Source organism: Microchirus variegatus, assembly GCF_963457635.1.
Source record: "Microchirus variegatus genome assembly, chromosome: 18".
Lineage (NCBI taxonomy): Eukaryota > Metazoa > Chordata > Actinopteri > Pleuronectiformes > Soleidae > Microchirus > Microchirus variegatus.
Window position 1 is genome coordinate 5,753,228 of NC_139819.1, and position 16,198 is coordinate 5,769,425.

At 40.7% G+C, this 16,198-nt stretch overlaps 3 protein-coding genes across 3 annotated transcripts; all 3 read right to left on the minus strand.

Annotated features, from left to right (window-relative positions):
* Window positions 1-531: 531 nt before the first annotated feature.
* Window positions 532-3,627, minus strand: LOC310940455 (insulin-like growth factor-binding protein 3 receptor). Its single transcript, XM_083905432.1, has 7 exons — window positions 3,489-3,627; window positions 2,690-2,884; window positions 2,310-2,568; window positions 2,120-2,219; window positions 1,355-1,496; window positions 1,126-1,266; window positions 532-1,040 (listed from the first exon to the last, which is right to left on the minus strand). The coding sequence occupies exons 2-7, from the start codon at window positions 2,846-2,848 to the stop codon at window positions 1,020-1,022; spliced, it is 822 nt and encodes a 273-aa protein (XP_083761558.1). The 5' UTR covers window positions 2,849-2,884; window positions 3,489-3,627; the 3' UTR covers window positions 532-1,019.
* Window positions 3,628-4,084: 457 nt separating this feature from the next.
* plbd2 (phospholipase B domain containing 2) lies at window positions 4,085-8,193 on the minus strand. The gene is made up of 12 exons (XM_083905457.1): window positions 7,988-8,193; window positions 7,075-7,168; window positions 6,839-6,997; window positions 6,656-6,756; window positions 6,343-6,557; window positions 5,941-6,035; window positions 5,700-5,860; window positions 5,392-5,487; window positions 5,251-5,322; window positions 5,012-5,164; window positions 4,755-4,917; window positions 4,085-4,667 (listed from the first exon to the last, which is right to left on the minus strand). Exons 1-12 carry the CDS (start codon window positions 8,185-8,187, stop codon window positions 4,500-4,502), a joined length of 1,677 nt encoding a protein of 558 aa, XP_083761583.1. The 5' UTR covers window positions 8,188-8,193; the 3' UTR covers window positions 4,085-4,499.
* Window positions 8,194-8,642: 449 nt separating this feature from the next.
* On the minus strand, window positions 8,643-16,172 carry rbm19 (RNA binding motif protein 19). Its single transcript, XM_083905321.1, has 24 exons — window positions 16,061-16,172; window positions 15,781-15,963; window positions 15,519-15,635; window positions 15,320-15,370; window positions 14,871-15,102; window positions 14,431-14,708; window positions 14,277-14,336; window positions 14,110-14,188; window positions 13,675-13,746; window positions 13,212-13,421; window positions 13,008-13,138; window positions 12,796-12,923; window positions 12,612-12,708; window positions 12,170-12,280; window positions 11,380-11,580; window positions 11,223-11,292; window positions 10,960-11,108; window positions 10,429-10,489; window positions 10,195-10,274; window positions 10,053-10,108; window positions 9,466-9,582; window positions 9,277-9,382; window positions 9,039-9,159; window positions 8,643-8,931 (listed from the first exon to the last, which is right to left on the minus strand). The coding sequence occupies exons 1-24, from the start codon at window positions 16,094-16,096 to the stop codon at window positions 8,849-8,851; spliced, it is 2,829 nt and encodes a 942-aa protein (XP_083761447.1). The 5' UTR covers window positions 16,097-16,172; the 3' UTR covers window positions 8,643-8,848.
* Between the last annotated feature and the right edge of the window lie 26 nt (window positions 16,173-16,198).

The window sequence follows — 16,198 nt, forward strand, 5'->3', positions numbered from 1 at the left end:
TAATCATTAATAAGCGAGTTGTTTTCATTTTTATTAGGCACTTGTAGTGATGACGCAATGTTATCAAGTCTTGAGTGGACAGGGAGCATGTGATTCTGTATAGGTTATGAAAAAGTTGAAGACCATATGCACAAGATAATTAAGAAAAAATAAACAAGAAATTTGAAAAGTTTGACAAAACTTGAAGAAATTGTGCCTAACAATAAATGCTTATTACCTAAGGTTCCAGAAAAGTGTTTACCACTAAGGGAAGGTGCTTTGGCTTACTTGCTGCACTGAAAAACACTGAAAACCAATGCCTGCTTGGAAATAAAAAATCCCTGATTTGGCAAATCAGAACAGCTATGTAAGTCATACTTAAATCTTTCTCATACTTCTCTTCCTCTGTGAGTAAAGCTCCCCAGCTCCACTAAACTAATAAAAGACAAGTTGGTAAAAAATAGTTCATCAGTATTCAGATTAGTTTATTTTTACCAGTACCAGTTAGTGTGTATTATTCTAGATACGCTAGAAAAATACCACAAAGTCCAGCCACCTCCATCACATTCACAACAGAAAGTGTAACGTGTAAATTACAGAGGTAAAACACTATTATCGTAACCCTGCTCAAACTCATACTCATACAATATACCACAAGAATAATACATTTTGGTCTAATACAATCGGCAGTTGAATAAACCCATTTTCTGCAAGTTACTGAATTCTGGGAACATGCGGGAAATGACAAGGCAGTCCAGGAAGCCAAGAACCCTGTGGAATGCATGCTATGGAATGATTATGACAATTAAAGTGTAGTGCAGTGTAATATTAGTGTAGGCACTATTTAAACGCACAGTTGTTTCCATGACACTGCGATTCAAATGTAAAATATACTCCATCTTTGTCACAAATACAGTATATTTTTGCAATTTCCTAAAACAGCGAACAGTCCACTGATTTTGTTTGCACCTTCAAGTAGTCGAAATACTTCAATTGCAGCAACCAACTGATCTCCTCTGGATGAAGAGGATGTGAAATGCTCAGGTGTCAATCAGTGGGTCCTAGAAATACAGTGAAGAGTCAGGTTAGGTTCAATTATTTCAAGATGTTTGACACAAAAAAAGCAATCGAACACTGAATAGTTACATGTTTCGGATCCAGTCCGTTCAAGTGGGAACAGCGCGTGAGCCAATGTGTCATACTGGCAGTTAAACACAGCACGAAACAGACTATGAGCAGAAAGACGCTGAGTTCCAACTGATGACGCGCCGCCACACTCCGCTCCCTCTGAAGACAAACAGTAGACAACCACTGATAAGACAGCGAGCAATGAGCACGTCTGCTCGTGTTGGTCACGTGTGACACTGTACTGTACCTGTGTTAACATGACTGTGAGCGTGGGGTCGTTGTCGTAGTGTAAACTGAAACAGGTTTGAGATGCTGAAAACAGCTGGTTGCTCACTTCCACGTGGACGGGTGGACTGTTTCTCTCAAATGCAGGACACTCTGGAGGAAGCCTTCATGGAGACATAAAGTTTAATGGATAACAAGCATTAAAAATTATTAATGGGTTGGCAAATAGACTTAGCTGCCAAATTGTTTGATTATGCAAACATTGCTCCATGCACTTTGGGATTGAATCAACCTTAAAGGTATACACCAGAATATCATCCGCAGACTTTAGGCTTAGGAGAGTTGTAGGAAACTCAGATCAACAAAACATTTTTGACCAACTAATTGATTCCATCCATCTATCGTCAACCGCTTATCTGAGATGGAGGTAGGAGCTCAAACGAGGGCCTCAGACTTCCCTTTCCCACCTAGTCCTTGGATTGTCCCAGGGTCCCCCCCCCCCCAGTTGGGCTAATTCATTATTGAAGAAAATAATCGACAGCAGCCATAATTTACTCCAGTGTCGTTTCATGATACTCACCTGCATGATCTTATTGCCTGAGGATTCAGTAAATTATTAAAATAAATAAAGGTTACCAGTTATTCTGAGATTGTTCAACTACATCAGAAAAAAAGAATGATTTAAGACACTGCAATACCATATAAGGTTTTGTTTTTATACGTTAAGACTTTATAATCAACAGGAATCCTATTAAATCAGGGAGATTTGAAAGATTAATTTACTCACAGTCTCCGGGGCAGGAGTTGTGTTGGGGCACTAATGGTGAGGCAGGTGTGGGCACTATCTCCAGACAGGAACTCAAGAGTCACATTCATAATCTCATTGCCTGCGGAACAAATAAAAAAACAAATGCTTGTGGGTAAAACTGTACGGTTATTCAAACTCACACCAAAGTAACTTCAAGTACATCACCGACCTCCGAGATGTAACTGACTGGCTTTCAGCGTAGAGTACAGACCATCCACGGAGCCACCGGCCGGGCTGGAAGTCACATTCAGACGAACCTGGAGCTGGAACGTCGTGACCGATGAAGAGGTTTGTGTAGAGGCTGACTTTATGTTGTTCTCCTGCTCCACCGGGTGAGAGGGAACAGGTGAGGCCAGCTCAGATTCATTTGGTTCAGATGTTTGACACAGCTTTAACTGTGATAAGGAGGACAGGAGATAGTTCCAGTCCTAGAAGAGAAACAAGAGTACACTTAGAAACACATTCTGTACACAAGCACTGCAACTAAGAATCATTGCTTATAATTATAATTAATTAATTATATTATAATTTGGGCAGATTTGTCCTCACCTTTGCTACATCTGGGTTTGGCAGAGTGTGAGTGTAACTGTAGGAGCTAAGGCTGATGAAGGAGATGGCCAGACTTAACAGACAGAAGAAGAATGTCACCACTGGGGGATTATGGACTACATAATCTTTCAGGTTGGTCACAGGCTGCCAGACACCCATGATCAGACTGACTCCAGACACACTAGATGGGTCAACCTGTAAACACATGAAAATCACTTCAATTACTGGAGATATGACATACTTTCTCCCAGGGTTAGGGTTAGTAAGTGTTGTAATGTAAAAAGAGTACACACACTGTACTAATGTTCAAAACACATGTATCTGTAGTTTTACCTTTACCTTTTAACTTTCCTCAAACTAGCTACCAGTGAGCTACCATGGCTCAATTCTAACTCCTCACTAAAACATAGGTACATTTTATATCACAAAATCACTTTTGATACTTAAGTGCAGTAAATGTCATATACTTTAAGACTTTTTCACTTAATTAACATTACTTTAAAAAGTGTCATTTTCTGTACTTTTACTCAAAGACAGACAAATCGATAAATTGATTGATTTTTGGAAGCAACATGGATATGCAAATCGACAACAATCAATATATACATAACAACATAAAAACAAAAAAACCCAAATAGCTCAAGATAAAACTAAACTAAACGAAGAATGAACCATTAACGACCACAGTGTAAACAACACACGTCCACGACAGCAGCCAGCTGTCACAGTCATGTGTTTGTTTACTGTCGAAAACTAGCGCATGCTAACAAACTACTAGCTGAAAGAAAAAACGTCACACCTTGAGTTCGGACAGACACGTCAGACCACGCCGTCAGTCCGGAAAGAACACTGGAGTCCGCCATTCAACATGTTACGGTTAAAAGTCAAAGGTTGTGGTTGTTGTTGTGCTTCGTCTGCTCTGTTGCTGCTTCTGCCCCGAAGCTCACGAGTTGATAGTGATACAGCACGACAGTGTCTGTCGATTTACGGCAGTGCCATCTACGACAACCGTGACGTGTGTCGCCCTCTGCCGTATTTTGTGAATAAAATAAAAGTTAAAGTGAGTTTACACAGACAATTATGAAATAATATCATTAATACATGTAGATTATGTAATACTGGCACAAAAACTTGTTTTGTACAACATTTTGTCTGTTCTTCTGATAAGGGGGTGAAAAAAACATATTGTAAGAACAGGTGACCCTACTTTGTATTATTACTGTTGTACTGCAAAGACTGATATATTTATTATAGTTAAATTAAGTCAGTGGGAAATCCTTGGTTTTGCAATGTGTAAAATAAACATGGACCAAGAATAAATATGACATGACAATGATCAGGACACAATTTATTCAGAAAATATTTATACAACAGAAAATGAATACTATCCCAACCAGTTACTGAAAACTAATTTGCCTTAAATGTGATAAGACGTTCTGCATTTGCATTGATTTTAGTGCATTATCTTTCAAAGATTTCCAAACAGAAACAAAACAATTTAAAAAAACAATTAACCCATCAGAAATTATTTTTCTTGAATACAAAACATCAAATCAGACATAGTACAATTTGTTATCTTGTCTCATATTCGTTATTCATTTCTTCTTCGATTAAAAGCAGTATTAAAAAAAAAATAAAAAACTGTATAATTATTCAATACTTTGCTGCTCTCCTGAGAATTCTGACTATTGTGTTCATAATAGTCACATCGTGCTACATTCGAGTACCATTTCTCTTTTGTCAAACTGTAAAACCGCACAGATGACACAGGTTCATTTGATGCTACTTGTATACACAGTATGACAGTATTTTAAGTCCAGGTGACTTTTATAGGCTTGAAAGCCCAAGTATCAGGCTGACCCATGTGCATCAAGTCTTTATAAGGGGAAGTGCTCCACTGAAATGGTGGCACCTGGTCCCAGGTCGGCCCACTCGCTGCCATCATGCCGTAACCTTTGAACATCCCGTAGGAGGTCATCTGCAGAGGAAAACACACAATAGAGCCGTGATTAAACTAAATGTATGTCTATTTTGAGCCAAACTTGTACATAAATAAAACACCAACCTTCATGTCTGTCCCGCCGTGTTGTCTCTGTCTCAGGGCACCAAACGGATATGTTCCATTTTCTGGGTTCAGGTCCGAACGAGCTGAGATTGCGTTCTCCCCGTTTGCAGGAGGATTGCAGCCTTCGCACTTTGACAGGGGGTCTTCTTTAAAGTTGTTATATCTTGGAGGAGAGACGATTTTTATCTAAATGTTAAAAATCTGCATTTTGGAGCTCAATCCAGCACATACTGCGAAACGCAGAGATCATACTGTACCTCATGAGGCGGATCATCGAGTCAACGTCTTTGACATCCGTCTGGTTCCTTCTGAAGATCTGAGCCCGAGGATTCTGGTCCAGGGAGAACCACGAGCCAAACTTCTCCACAAGCTCATTGCAGCCGCTGGTATTAAATACTTCCTCATAGTACCTAAAAAAAAAGTGCATATAATACAGTAATATAATGAAAAAACTTTCAATTATGCTGATACTGTTTAAAAAAAACTTGGTACTTACGGTATGTTGTAACTTGCCCAGTATCCTTTCTCCAGTAATTCTTGAGTTTTATCAGTGTACACGATGAGTCCCCTGCAACAATTGTTAAAAGTTTAACAAGAGTTACAAACCCTCTGCAGATTTTAAATTTAAAAGACTTACGGAATCTGCTCCAGCACAACAAAGAGGTCCTCTTTAATGTCAGTCTTCCCTGGAGTGAAGTGGTTATAGTCGACAATCATCCACTGGTTGTTATACCTTCAAAAACAGACACAAAATGTAATTTTACATTTGTTTTTACAGTGACAAAACTGGCAACACATTTTCTAACTGTGCGATAAACGGCTTCTCACGTGACTCCGACCAATCCACTCGTCAGTGTCGAGTTACGCAACCTCTTATCTAATCTCAGCAATATTGAGCACAAGACGTGCTCACGAGATCACAAGCGTCTGGAGTTAAAAACTCACGTTCCACTGTTGTACTTGCTGAAGATCTCCGCCCACGCCTTGCCAGTCACGGCCAGCCGATTCGCCACGATGTTCCTCAGCCATTCCATGACGCTTTCTGTGGGCTGCACAAACTTCCACAGAGCAGGGTTGCTATTGCCGATGGTGGTCTCCAACGTGACCTGCACACATAGGATATGATAAGACAACAGCATTTATAAATACTATATATATATATTTATGACAATCGAGAAGTTCTCACCAAGCCACTACTGAGGATGTAAAAGTCATCGCCAGAGAAAATAGATCCAGGGTAAGATGAGAACGCCTGAGTTCCTCCAGGAAGGAAAAGGTTGTCTGAAAAATATTAGCACACATGTATTACGGTAAGTTTCATCATGCGTTTTTTTTGAGTTATTAAAAAGGTCCAGTTTTTAAGAATTAAGGATATCTAACGTTGAGACTGCAGAGGGTAAGTGTTGGTGTTAAGCTTCTGCTTCAAAACACACAATCTGGCTGGTTTGTGCATTCAGCTGCTGAAGCTTGAATGTGTTTAAAGACATTAACATCACTTTTACAAACATTAAGGGATATTATCTTCAAAGTTTGACAATAAAACATCCTATATGTTGCAAACTAGACCATTAAAGGTTCGTTGAACTACCTAAAGGTGAGACTTTGAAGGCAAAGATGTATTTCTTCATAATGCGCAGCATGGACTGATAAGTGTTCCAGGTGTCGTGTGACACCAGCAGTTCCTTATTGTTTGGCAGCAGCTTAACGAGAGCCGAGCAGGACCCAGATCCAAGAGGTCGTGTCTGGCTGGATTTGTTCAGAGTCGATTCCAAGTCCTCCAGATCCCCACCCAGCTGGAAGAGTCTGTTCAGACAGAGTAGTGGAGGAGGAGGAGGATGTGAGAAAACCACACAGTAAACAATGACTGATAGAAAAATGGAGGGGGGAAAAAAAGCACTCACAGGAAGCCAAACGGGTTGAAGGAGAGTGGCCCCTGTGGAAACGACAGCTCATCGTTGTAACTGTCCTCCAGTCCTTTGAGCTGCAGCAGGGCCAGACGCACCTAACAGAAACACAGTTAAACAAACATTATATTTGCTGTTTTTTTAAATATATCAGTGCAAGAGATCAACACTGATACTCACCTGGTACCAGTAGGGTGAATTTGGATTTTTCTCAATCTGGTCTTGAACCCACTGCAGGTTGGTTGAGATGAAAACCTTGAGTCGCTCACAATAACCAGTCGGACTCGTGAAGGGCCCACAGTAATCCATGAGCGTGTTCATCCAGTGCTTATAGATGAGCTAAAACACATAAAATGACCAATAAGTACCCAAAAAATGCAATAAAGCATGAAGGGAGAGTGAAGATTTGATCTGACCTGAGACGTGACTGCAGCTTCCACCGCACCCGCAGCATAAGCCTGTATGCTGTCATTGTACCGACTGCTAGTGGTCACCTCCAAGAAGGACCAGCTAATAAGAGAGAACACACTTTGAATTATGGAAAAACATAGAAAATAATACGATTTGTTACAAGCGTCAAAAGGCAACAGCTATAGTAGGAGTCTCCCATTTCGCTCAAAGCTATTATAATAAGAATACAACTCATATGCAGGACGACTGAGAAGATGGCATTGAGAAGATCCAGAATCCAGAATGATAAAAGCATGAGGATAAAAGGATGAGAATGAAAAAAAAATCTAGAATTAGAAGAAGGAAAAAGAAGAAGTGGATTGAAGCCAGTGTGTCATATGACATAGCAATGAGGCTTTCCTGGTTAAGTTTAAGTCATAATAACATGATAATAAAACCTTTCTAAATGCTTCTTTTGGTCTTTTATATGTAACTTTTTTAGCCCTTTATTGTTGATTTGTCCACCCTGTGGTTTAAATATGTGCTTAAAAATATAAAATTGGACTGGATTGTTTTCATATTTTGTCATGTTTTTCTTGTTGGACCACCATAGTGTTCTGTGTGGATTCAAAGCTCCTGAGTGAACATTATTTACATATTACATTTCAGTGCATTATACTAAACAGTTATAGGTGGCGTTCAAATACTGACTCTTTTGTCTTCACTTCACAAAAAGAGGAACTTAATTGTACGTAAATGTCACTTTTAAGCCCTGACCGTCCTCGTTGTGAGACAAAGAAATCTTATCTTACATGAATTTTATTACGGTGTCTATCGATACCGCCTGATTAAAATACAGTGGTTGTAAAGGTAATGAAGGAGATTTTTCCCAGATAACAAAGTCAGCAGCTACAAACAGAGAAAAACAAGACAACTCACCCTGATGTTTTGATGTCATCAGTAAAATTCGCCCACGCCACAAAGTCCTCTCGAAACCCGTCCACCACGGACAGTTGTCCACTCCGTTCGTCAATCACCGCGCTTTGAATTTCACCTGCGACACACGAACGCGCGACACTCCACGCGAGTAAAACTACAGAAACGTTTAAAAATGTCGCCAAACTCCCCACTCTTGACATCTTGTTTTGCCCCGGCGCCATGTTTACATGAACAAAGTCACATGATAACAGCGGAAGCGTGGTCACCTGACCTGACACCGCGCTAGAGGGAGGGGGGGGGGGGGGGGGGGGGGAGGGGTGTCCTGTCAAAATAAAAGCCTCTTCCTCCTCCTGCGATAACGATGCACGGTCAGCAGAAAGAAACTGGAACAAACAATTGTTTTCATAATCGATTACACTGTCGATTATTTTCTCGATTTCACAAGTATTTGTTTGGTCCATATGATGTCAGAAAATCTCACATTTAAGCTAAAAAAATAAAAATAAAAAATAAGATTGTCTGAAAAATAGTTGCCGATTAATTTATTAATCGATTCATAATCAATTAATCTAATAACTGTTGTAGCCCGACTCTGAATAGCGTCATTTTGCTACAGATTTACCGTTAAATCAACAACACAAATCATATCATCAAATGCTTTTCCTCATGAAATAAAACTTTATAAAAAATTTGACATCCGTCTTATTACATTGTGACGCATTACTCTATACAAAACTTATGTACTGTAAGAAATACAGAGGATTTTTGTTTGACCAGCTTAATCATATTTTTCCTCATTTTGTTTTCACAGTCTTATTCATAGAGAGACACAGAAGCATTGGTCAGGATCGTGTCACGACCTCAGTCTTCCACAGCTTCGTCAGTTTCCATCGATTCCATAATTCCCTCCAAAACCTCTGTCTTTCTCTTCTTAACTGATGCCACTGAAACCAAGAAAAACAATTAGAAATCAATCAGTATATATATATATATCAAGTAAAACTTTTCAGGGATCACACTATTATTGTCTGTTTTTGTTTGGCCAAAGTACCATGAAAATGTTCAGCTGTTTTCCGCCTCAGTGTCTCCACTGTGTCCTCAGCGTCGGCCCACTCCAGCACGAGACGCCTCCCGTACAGATGGGTGCTGTGGCACAGTGCAGCAAATGCTTTCTATTTATGGAGAAAGCAAAGATTTATGATCACAGATGAATACTTTCCAGCATTGGAGGACTCTGTATTCTCCAAATATGGCATCTTCAGGCTTATCTCACACTACCACACACAAACCTTAGCATCCTGTTTGGTAAGAAAATCAACAAAGCCAAAGCCTCTGTGATTCCCTGAACCGGCAGCTTTCTTTGGAAGTCGAACTGTCTTCAGCTCACCAAATGTACTGTAGGGACAGAAGGGAAGAAATTACAACAATAATAGAAAACAAACAAAAAGAGAGAATTTTGAAATGTATGCGACCCTTACCAGAAGAGTTCTCGGACTTCCCGGACAGTGGCTTGGAAAGCGACGTTGCGCACAAGGATCTTCGTTCCCGTCTGTTTCTTCTCTGCTTGCTTCTTCTTACGTGTCATCTCCGTAGTCCTGTACACAGTGACAAGGCTTAATATGACTCACGAACCCCTCGCAGTCAACATTACACTTAAAAAAAAATGCCATTAACATGTACAATTTAGCTAGTAGTTTTAATTTTAGTGCCAAAATCACCAACAGGAGATACCTGATGCTGATGCAGACAATTCTGGCTTGTACAAGACTGTGAATAACACTCATATTTCCACACTGTCTTTGTTTTTATGTGCTTTACAGCTCAGGTTGAACAGTTAGAGATAAAGTAAGAGGTTGAGATGGTTTGGTCACATGCAGAGGAGGGACAGTGATTTATATCGGACAAAGGATGTTGAAGATGGAGCTGCCGAGCAGGAGGAAAAGAAGCAGACCACAGAGAAGGCTCATGGACGTTGTGAAGGAGGACATAAGGATAGTTGGTGTAACAGAAGAGGATACGAGGGAGAGGACTAAAGGGAGAAGCTGAAAGAAGAATTAAATCTTACCTTGTAGCTCTCTCTGAAATCTTCAACTCCAACTGGTGATCATCCACACTGCAGTGCTGGAGAAAGAGAGAGACTTTGACTAAGAATAACATTGTGGATACAGGATGTAAGAGGTTGTTCACTGAGCAAAGGCCGCTGGTACCTGTAGCTGCCTCAGGGCTTTCTGTGCCGCCTCTGCCACCTGATACTGGACAAAGCCATAGCCCATGGAGAGAGTCTTTCCTGGGAGTCAAAACACAAAACACAGGGCAGTTCACTCACAAGACACGAGAACACACAAGAAACACACACAGAGGCAGATATTCTCTTTAAAGATAGTAATACGTGTTCAGATAAATGCTGTGAGACTCCAAACTATCATTCTAATGTTTCATACCAGCTTTATCTTTCTTCTTGGAGATGGTGCAGGATTTGACTTTGCCACATTTTGAGAATGTCTACAACAAATGAAGAAAACAACATTTAATTTAGTCTGTGAGTTAACCTTTATTAAATACAGTATAACAGAGAGTTATATCAGGGACAGAATCACAAGATCAAGAGTTTTGATTTTATTTTGGCGAGCCATGCAAGCTTGGTTTAGTGAAAAGAATATTGAGATGCATGAAATTCAATACAAATTGATTCATTTTGGCTGTTTTTCTATAAACCATGAAAGGAAAGAAATGGTATTTAATACCTTATTGATGTTGGCGGATTTATTAAGAGCAAACTAATCTTTTAAAGTATCTTTAAACAAACTAAAAGGTTACCAAAAGTCAACAAAACAAACTTTGGCAGTCCAAATTTGTTGGTTTCTTTTTATAATTTAATTGTGGAGAATAGTCAGAACATCATTTGTCTATATTATCTGATACTACTACTACTTAGACACGAGAAATAATAATAGCATAGAGTTGTACTTGACCTCATGTAGCTTCTCCTCTGTTGTGCTGAAATTAAGATTCTTGATGAAAAGTGTGGAGCCTGGAGCAGATTCCTCCTCCTCTTCCTCCTCTTCTTCCTCCTCCTCTTCCTGCTTCTTATCGTCTTTCACTGCGTCCTCTTTGACTAATACTTGGTAGACAAATACAATAAATATATTATTTATGTTACTTATTTGATCTCCTTTATGTCTCAATGTAAAACCTAAGAAAAGAAAAGATAGTCAAGTGTATGAGTGGATTTTACCTGGGGCTGGTTTGGCTGTGACAAAGACCCCGACAGGTGCCCACTCTAAATACAGCGGCACATGTTGGAACTGTGGGAGATAAATCATTTAAAAAATGACTTTAGTGAACCTCAGTCAACACAGACAGAGGTTACACAGATGAAATGTGACACACACCTTGCTGTAGGCCAGCTTCGTGAAGGCTCGTTTTGCTTCGGTCGGCTCCAGGAACTCGATGACGCCAGTGAGTCCCGACGGCGGCAGCAGAACCCGACCCAGAGAGCCGTGAGGCGAGAAGAGCTCCTCCAGTTCTGCCACTGTCACTCCAGACGGAAGGTTCTTCACCAGGATCACAGACGTGCTCCTCTCTGCTGCCGCCTGCACAGTTCACACACCACAGCACAGACACAAGCAGCACGAATCTTAGCCACCATTAAGCCCGGTACACATTATAAACATGAAACGATTGTGCCGATATGTTTGAACGTGGCTCCTAAAGGGGCGATTTAAACTGTGAGAAAGGTTAAAAGACAGCCAATCTTGCCACCACAGATAGCACATTCTCTGAAAGTGTCAGAAATGTAGGATCTCGTGTACATGAAACAAATTTTACAAGTACAATTTTGCCCAAGTACAACTGCTACTTGCAGGTGTACTTGAAGGGTGTTTTGCATATAAGCCTTAAGTCTAGTCTCATGAGATCCCATTTTTCTTGTAAAACCTCCTCCTGAAAGACTCCACTTTGAGGAAGATAGCCGAAAGCATTCTGCATTTCCCATGGTTTTAGAACAGTTATCTCAATTGGGTGAGACTGCTACGATTGTTTTTATCAGAAGGCAGCGGATGAACTCTGTCCACACATACTGCGCCATCTTGTCTGAAGTGAACTGGTCATGTCAACCTTGCGATGAGGTAATGGGGTAATAGAAACCCAACTACTGTGTAGATTTCTCTGCACACCACCTACCTGACTAAAGGAATCCAGACTGATGCCATTATCAAGAAGGAACTGCCGAGTCTCCTGGACGATTTGCGTCTCTCCCAGAGCCATTCTCACCGCTACACTTCCTTTGGATTCCTGGAGAGGGAGCAAGAGAGCAAGAATTATAAAGACACTGAATGCACAAATAACAAAGCCAGAAACAGAAATTATGACCATTGGCCGAGACTTGCACTTTGGTTTGGTATGGCTTACTTTTATGAATAAATAAAACATCCATCCATCCATCCATCCATAAATAAATAAAACATCAGAGAAAAATAATTAATTAAAATAGAACACATGCGGTGAGGTAGTTGAATTTGAGTAGTTTGAACATCGTTATCAGGCGTTTTGAAACAAACCGATATGAGAAATATATGCTGCATCTAGAAAGTGAAAAAGAAAAACAAGAGGTAGCGTCACTCACATGGTCCAGAACTTGGCTTTTGGTGGTGTTGTACTTTTCAGCAATGGCATCTGCCACTGCACTCGTGCCCACAAACAGAGTGTTCCAGTTGTGCGAACTGGGAAAGAGAATAAGAAGCAGATTTACAGAAGGTCACAGAGAAGCAGAGGATCAGCGGGGTCGTGCACGATCACGCCCGGCCTACCTGGAACTTGAAGCTTTATTCTTTGCATCTTTTTGTCGTTTGTAAGTCGAAGAGCCAGGGCCACCAGCATCAGAGGATTCAGTCTTTTCCTTCTTCAGCGTGGAGGGAAGCAGGTGAAGCATTCGGCCCTGAAGGCATGAAAGAGAGAGAGTAATGTATACACATGTTCTGTGGTGGAGAGACGTTTCAAACATCACTCAGAGATCAAATACCTGAAATATGTGACCGTCCAACTGAGCCAAGGCCGTCACTGCATTCTCTGGAATCATGTAGGTTATGAAAGCGAAGCCTTTAGGTCTTTTTGTTAGATTGTCGATAGGGAAGAGGACTTCACATAAAGGACCTGTAAAGATGTTTTAAAATAGAGTCAGACAAGAGAGGATTTACATTCAGTTAGTGTATTTTTCACTATTTACCGTGTTTAGCAAACAGCTCTTTGAGCTCTTCCTCGGTGCAGGAGTAGGGCAGGTTTCTGACGAAGAGTCGACCCGACTCTGCGACATCTTCCTCCTCCTCGTCGTCCTTCAGCGTCCTGGTGAAATTTCTGTCAATTTCTTTCTCCTTCCTGTCTCTCTTGCCCTTGCCGTGATTGGCGTCGACACTGAAGACTTCGATATATCGACCACCTAAAAACCACAGAGACAAAATTATGATATACTTTTGTCTGGGATTAAGCTCAATGTTTTAATTTATTTGACAGTTGTTTGAACGTAAAAGACATTTATTTGTATCTAAAATGTCTGCACTCCAGCTTTAAAAGGTAGATGATGTTGTGAATGCACACAGCAGTTAAGAGGAACTTTAATTTACCGACATCTTGGTTAGCAATAACATTCATACCACCAGAAATAGGAAAAAATACATAATATTTGATTTTACCTATGTAGTCTTTATTCTTCTTCAAAGCCTTTTCCACCTGTTCTTGGGAGTGTAGGTCGACGTAGACATAACCTGAGACAGACACAGAAGACACCTGCATTTTCAGCTTCTTAAATGTGAATATTTTCTTGTTTTTTTGCTAAATATAAGAAAGAATTCCTTAAAACAGAATAATTTTGGTTTGTGGACACAGCATGACCTATTATATTATAGTTAACATCAAATTCAAAGACTTTCCAGGACTAATTCCCTCAAATTAATTTGTTCCGCATAGGCCTAGTCTAAATACATCAAGCAATGCAGGGCATGTACCAGTAAGTGGTGCCATAACAAGGGAGACATTTAGCTAAATATCAACTTAACTTATTTCTTGCACAAAGTACTTTCAATGACCCATGTCAATTTAGGACGAATGCTTTAAATAACATGCTGTACCTGTTCTATTTCCACTCTCGTTCTTCCCGATCCTGATGGCTGCTGGCTTCAGCGGGGTCATGAACTCTCGTATTTGTTGCTATTTTAAGAAAAAACATTGCGTCATAGATTAAAACTCTTAATAAAATAAACACAAAGCAGAGCGACTTCACAGGGCGTTCTTTCACCTCTTTAACATTGAAGGGCGCTCCTCTCAGCTTCACTGTGAATTCTGTCGTCGGCTCCATCTGCAGCAAACACATGAAGGTGTGAATTGACACCGTTATTACGATGGAGTGATTAAAAAAATGGCTTCATGTTAAATCTTTTCAGAGCAGTCACCTGCTGTGGCGCAGTTTTCTTGGCTTTTTTCTGCTCGTCCTCCTCAGGAGAAGCCGACACTTTGGTCTTGGAGCTGTTTTCTCTGTCGCCACTCTCATACGCGCTGTCTGCATGCTGAACAGAGCCAGGCTCTTCATCATCGTCATCATCATCTCCACCTTCACCATCATCATTATCCATCTCTTCATCCTCCTCCAGGGTGCCATCTGTCTTTGCCACCTTTAAGCGCAGGTATTCCATGTCTGACAAGCCAGACTTCAGTGCCTCTTTAGTGGCACCTGAAACCAAGAACATGCCACTCGTGTTTAGTCCAGTCAGTTGGTTTTAGTTGATTTGTAGCCTTTTAATTAAATTATCCACTTAAATCTAAAATTCATCTGATCAATAATCGTAATAGGAACACAGCTTGTCTCATTAAGCAGAATCCAGCATTTACCAACCTTCATCTTCATCATGTTCTTCTTCCTCGTCCTCCTTCTCCTCGTCCTCTGACTCGCCTGAATCAAAGTTGAGGTAGTCATCGGACGCGGGCTTCGTCTTCTTGCTCGGAGTCTTTGTCGGCGCGCTGTCGCGATCGGCCGTTTGCTGCACGGTGTCGTTCACCCACGTCGGTACTTGGCTTCGATTTTGATGCACCGACAGAAACTCCTTGAATCCCTGGTCGTCCTCCAGCTGACACGAAACGAGAACATGAAGACGCATAGATTAAAACACATGTATACTCACTAATTAACCTGTGTCAAAACGGGATAAATATAATGTCATCTATAATAAGGGTAAGACATTATTACTACACCTCATCATGTGAGACAAATCTTATCAAATCTTATCCACATTCAGATTTGATATAACAGTTAACAGTATAACAGTTAATGACACATATACTCACAGTTCCAAGTGAGCTGCTGATTTTCTCTTTCTTCTTTTCTTTCTTCTTTCCCTGAGGACCAAAATGAAAGGTCACAGTATTTTTCTGAAGATGCAGAATTACAGAATTCATATCCTGTGGCTATCCAAAACTAAGTTGTATGGATTCGTTTTCTTAGCCATTTCCCTCCAGATACTTCTTCTATGACTTCCAGATTTACCTTTTTACTGTCGGCGTCAGCAGCAGGGGCAGACGGTTTGTCCTGGCCTGCGCTTTGACTGTGTTTACTCCAGGGTTTTGCTTTAGTGGGGTCTCCAAAGGCTTTGCACAACTCCACCTGGAAAACCACAGATGTTCTCAAATGTCTTATTTTGTCCACAACAACAATTCAATGGGCCAAATAGATCAGCTCCACTTGACAAAATGTAAACACAACATTGACATGATGGACAAGCACAGGCAGGAGAACAGTGGCTTCATACAGTGACTCTGGACGTGTCCACGAAGCTCTTGTGGAAATGCTTCAGGGCTCTGTTCGCCTCCTCCTCGCCTTTAAACCCCACGAAGCCGAACTTGCGGAACTTGCCGTCCTTGGTGAACTTTAGTGAGCAGTCTGTCACAGTGCCAAAGGCAGCAAACATCGACTTGAACCTCTCCTCCTTCATCTGCACGCACACACACATAGAGAGAGTTAGCGTTATATCTCCAGATAACCCCGAAACTCAACGTAAATGTCTGCTCACATTACAGCGGGAAACTCACCCCATTGGGAAGGTTTTTGACGACGAGTCTCGACATTTTTATAGTTGTTATAAATGATTTAAAGAGGCATAAAGGACAGCTTTTTAAATAGATGTCAACAAACGAGCATGGATGCTCTCTAGGTCGCCATGTTAAGTG

Excerpts from the sequence above, each read along its gene's own strand:
- LOC310940455 (XM_083905432.1), bottom strand. The coding sequence starts at position 2,848 with ATGGGTGTCTGGCAGCCTGTGACCAACCTGAAAGATTATGTAGTCCAT. Across the intron at positions 2,569-2,689 it reads CAAACCCAGATGTAGCAAAG|GACTGGAACTATCTCCTGTC; the intron begins GTGAGGACAAAT and ends TTTCTCTTCTAG. Across the intron at positions 1,041-1,125 it reads ACGGACTGGATCCGAAACAT|GACCCACTGATTGACACCTG; the intron begins GTAACTATTCAG and ends CTGTATTTCTAG.
- plbd2 (XM_083905457.1), bottom strand. The coding sequence starts at position 8,187 with ATGTCAAGAGTGGGGAGTTTGGCGACATTTTTAAACGTTTCTGTAGTT. Across the intron at positions 5,488-5,699 it reads AGCAAGTACAACAGTGGAAC|GTATAACAACCAGTGGATGA; the intron begins GTGAGTTTTTAA and ends CTGTTTTTGAAG. Across the intron at positions 4,918-5,011 it reads TCGATGATCCGCCTCATGAG|ATATAACAACTTTAAAGAAG; the intron begins GTACAGTATGAT and ends CTCTCCTCCAAG.
- rbm19 (XM_083905321.1), bottom strand. The coding sequence starts at position 16,096 with ATGTCGAGACTCGTCGTCAAAAACCTTCCCAATGGG. Across the intron at positions 13,139-13,211 it reads AGAGCTGTTTGCTAAACACG|GTCCTTTATGTGAAGTCCTC; the intron begins GTAAATAGTGAA and ends ACATCTTTACAG. Across the intron at positions 11,581-12,169 it reads GTCTGGATTCCTTTAGTCAG|GCGGCAGCAGAGAGGAGCAC; the intron begins GTAGGTGGTGTG and ends TGAACTGTGCAG.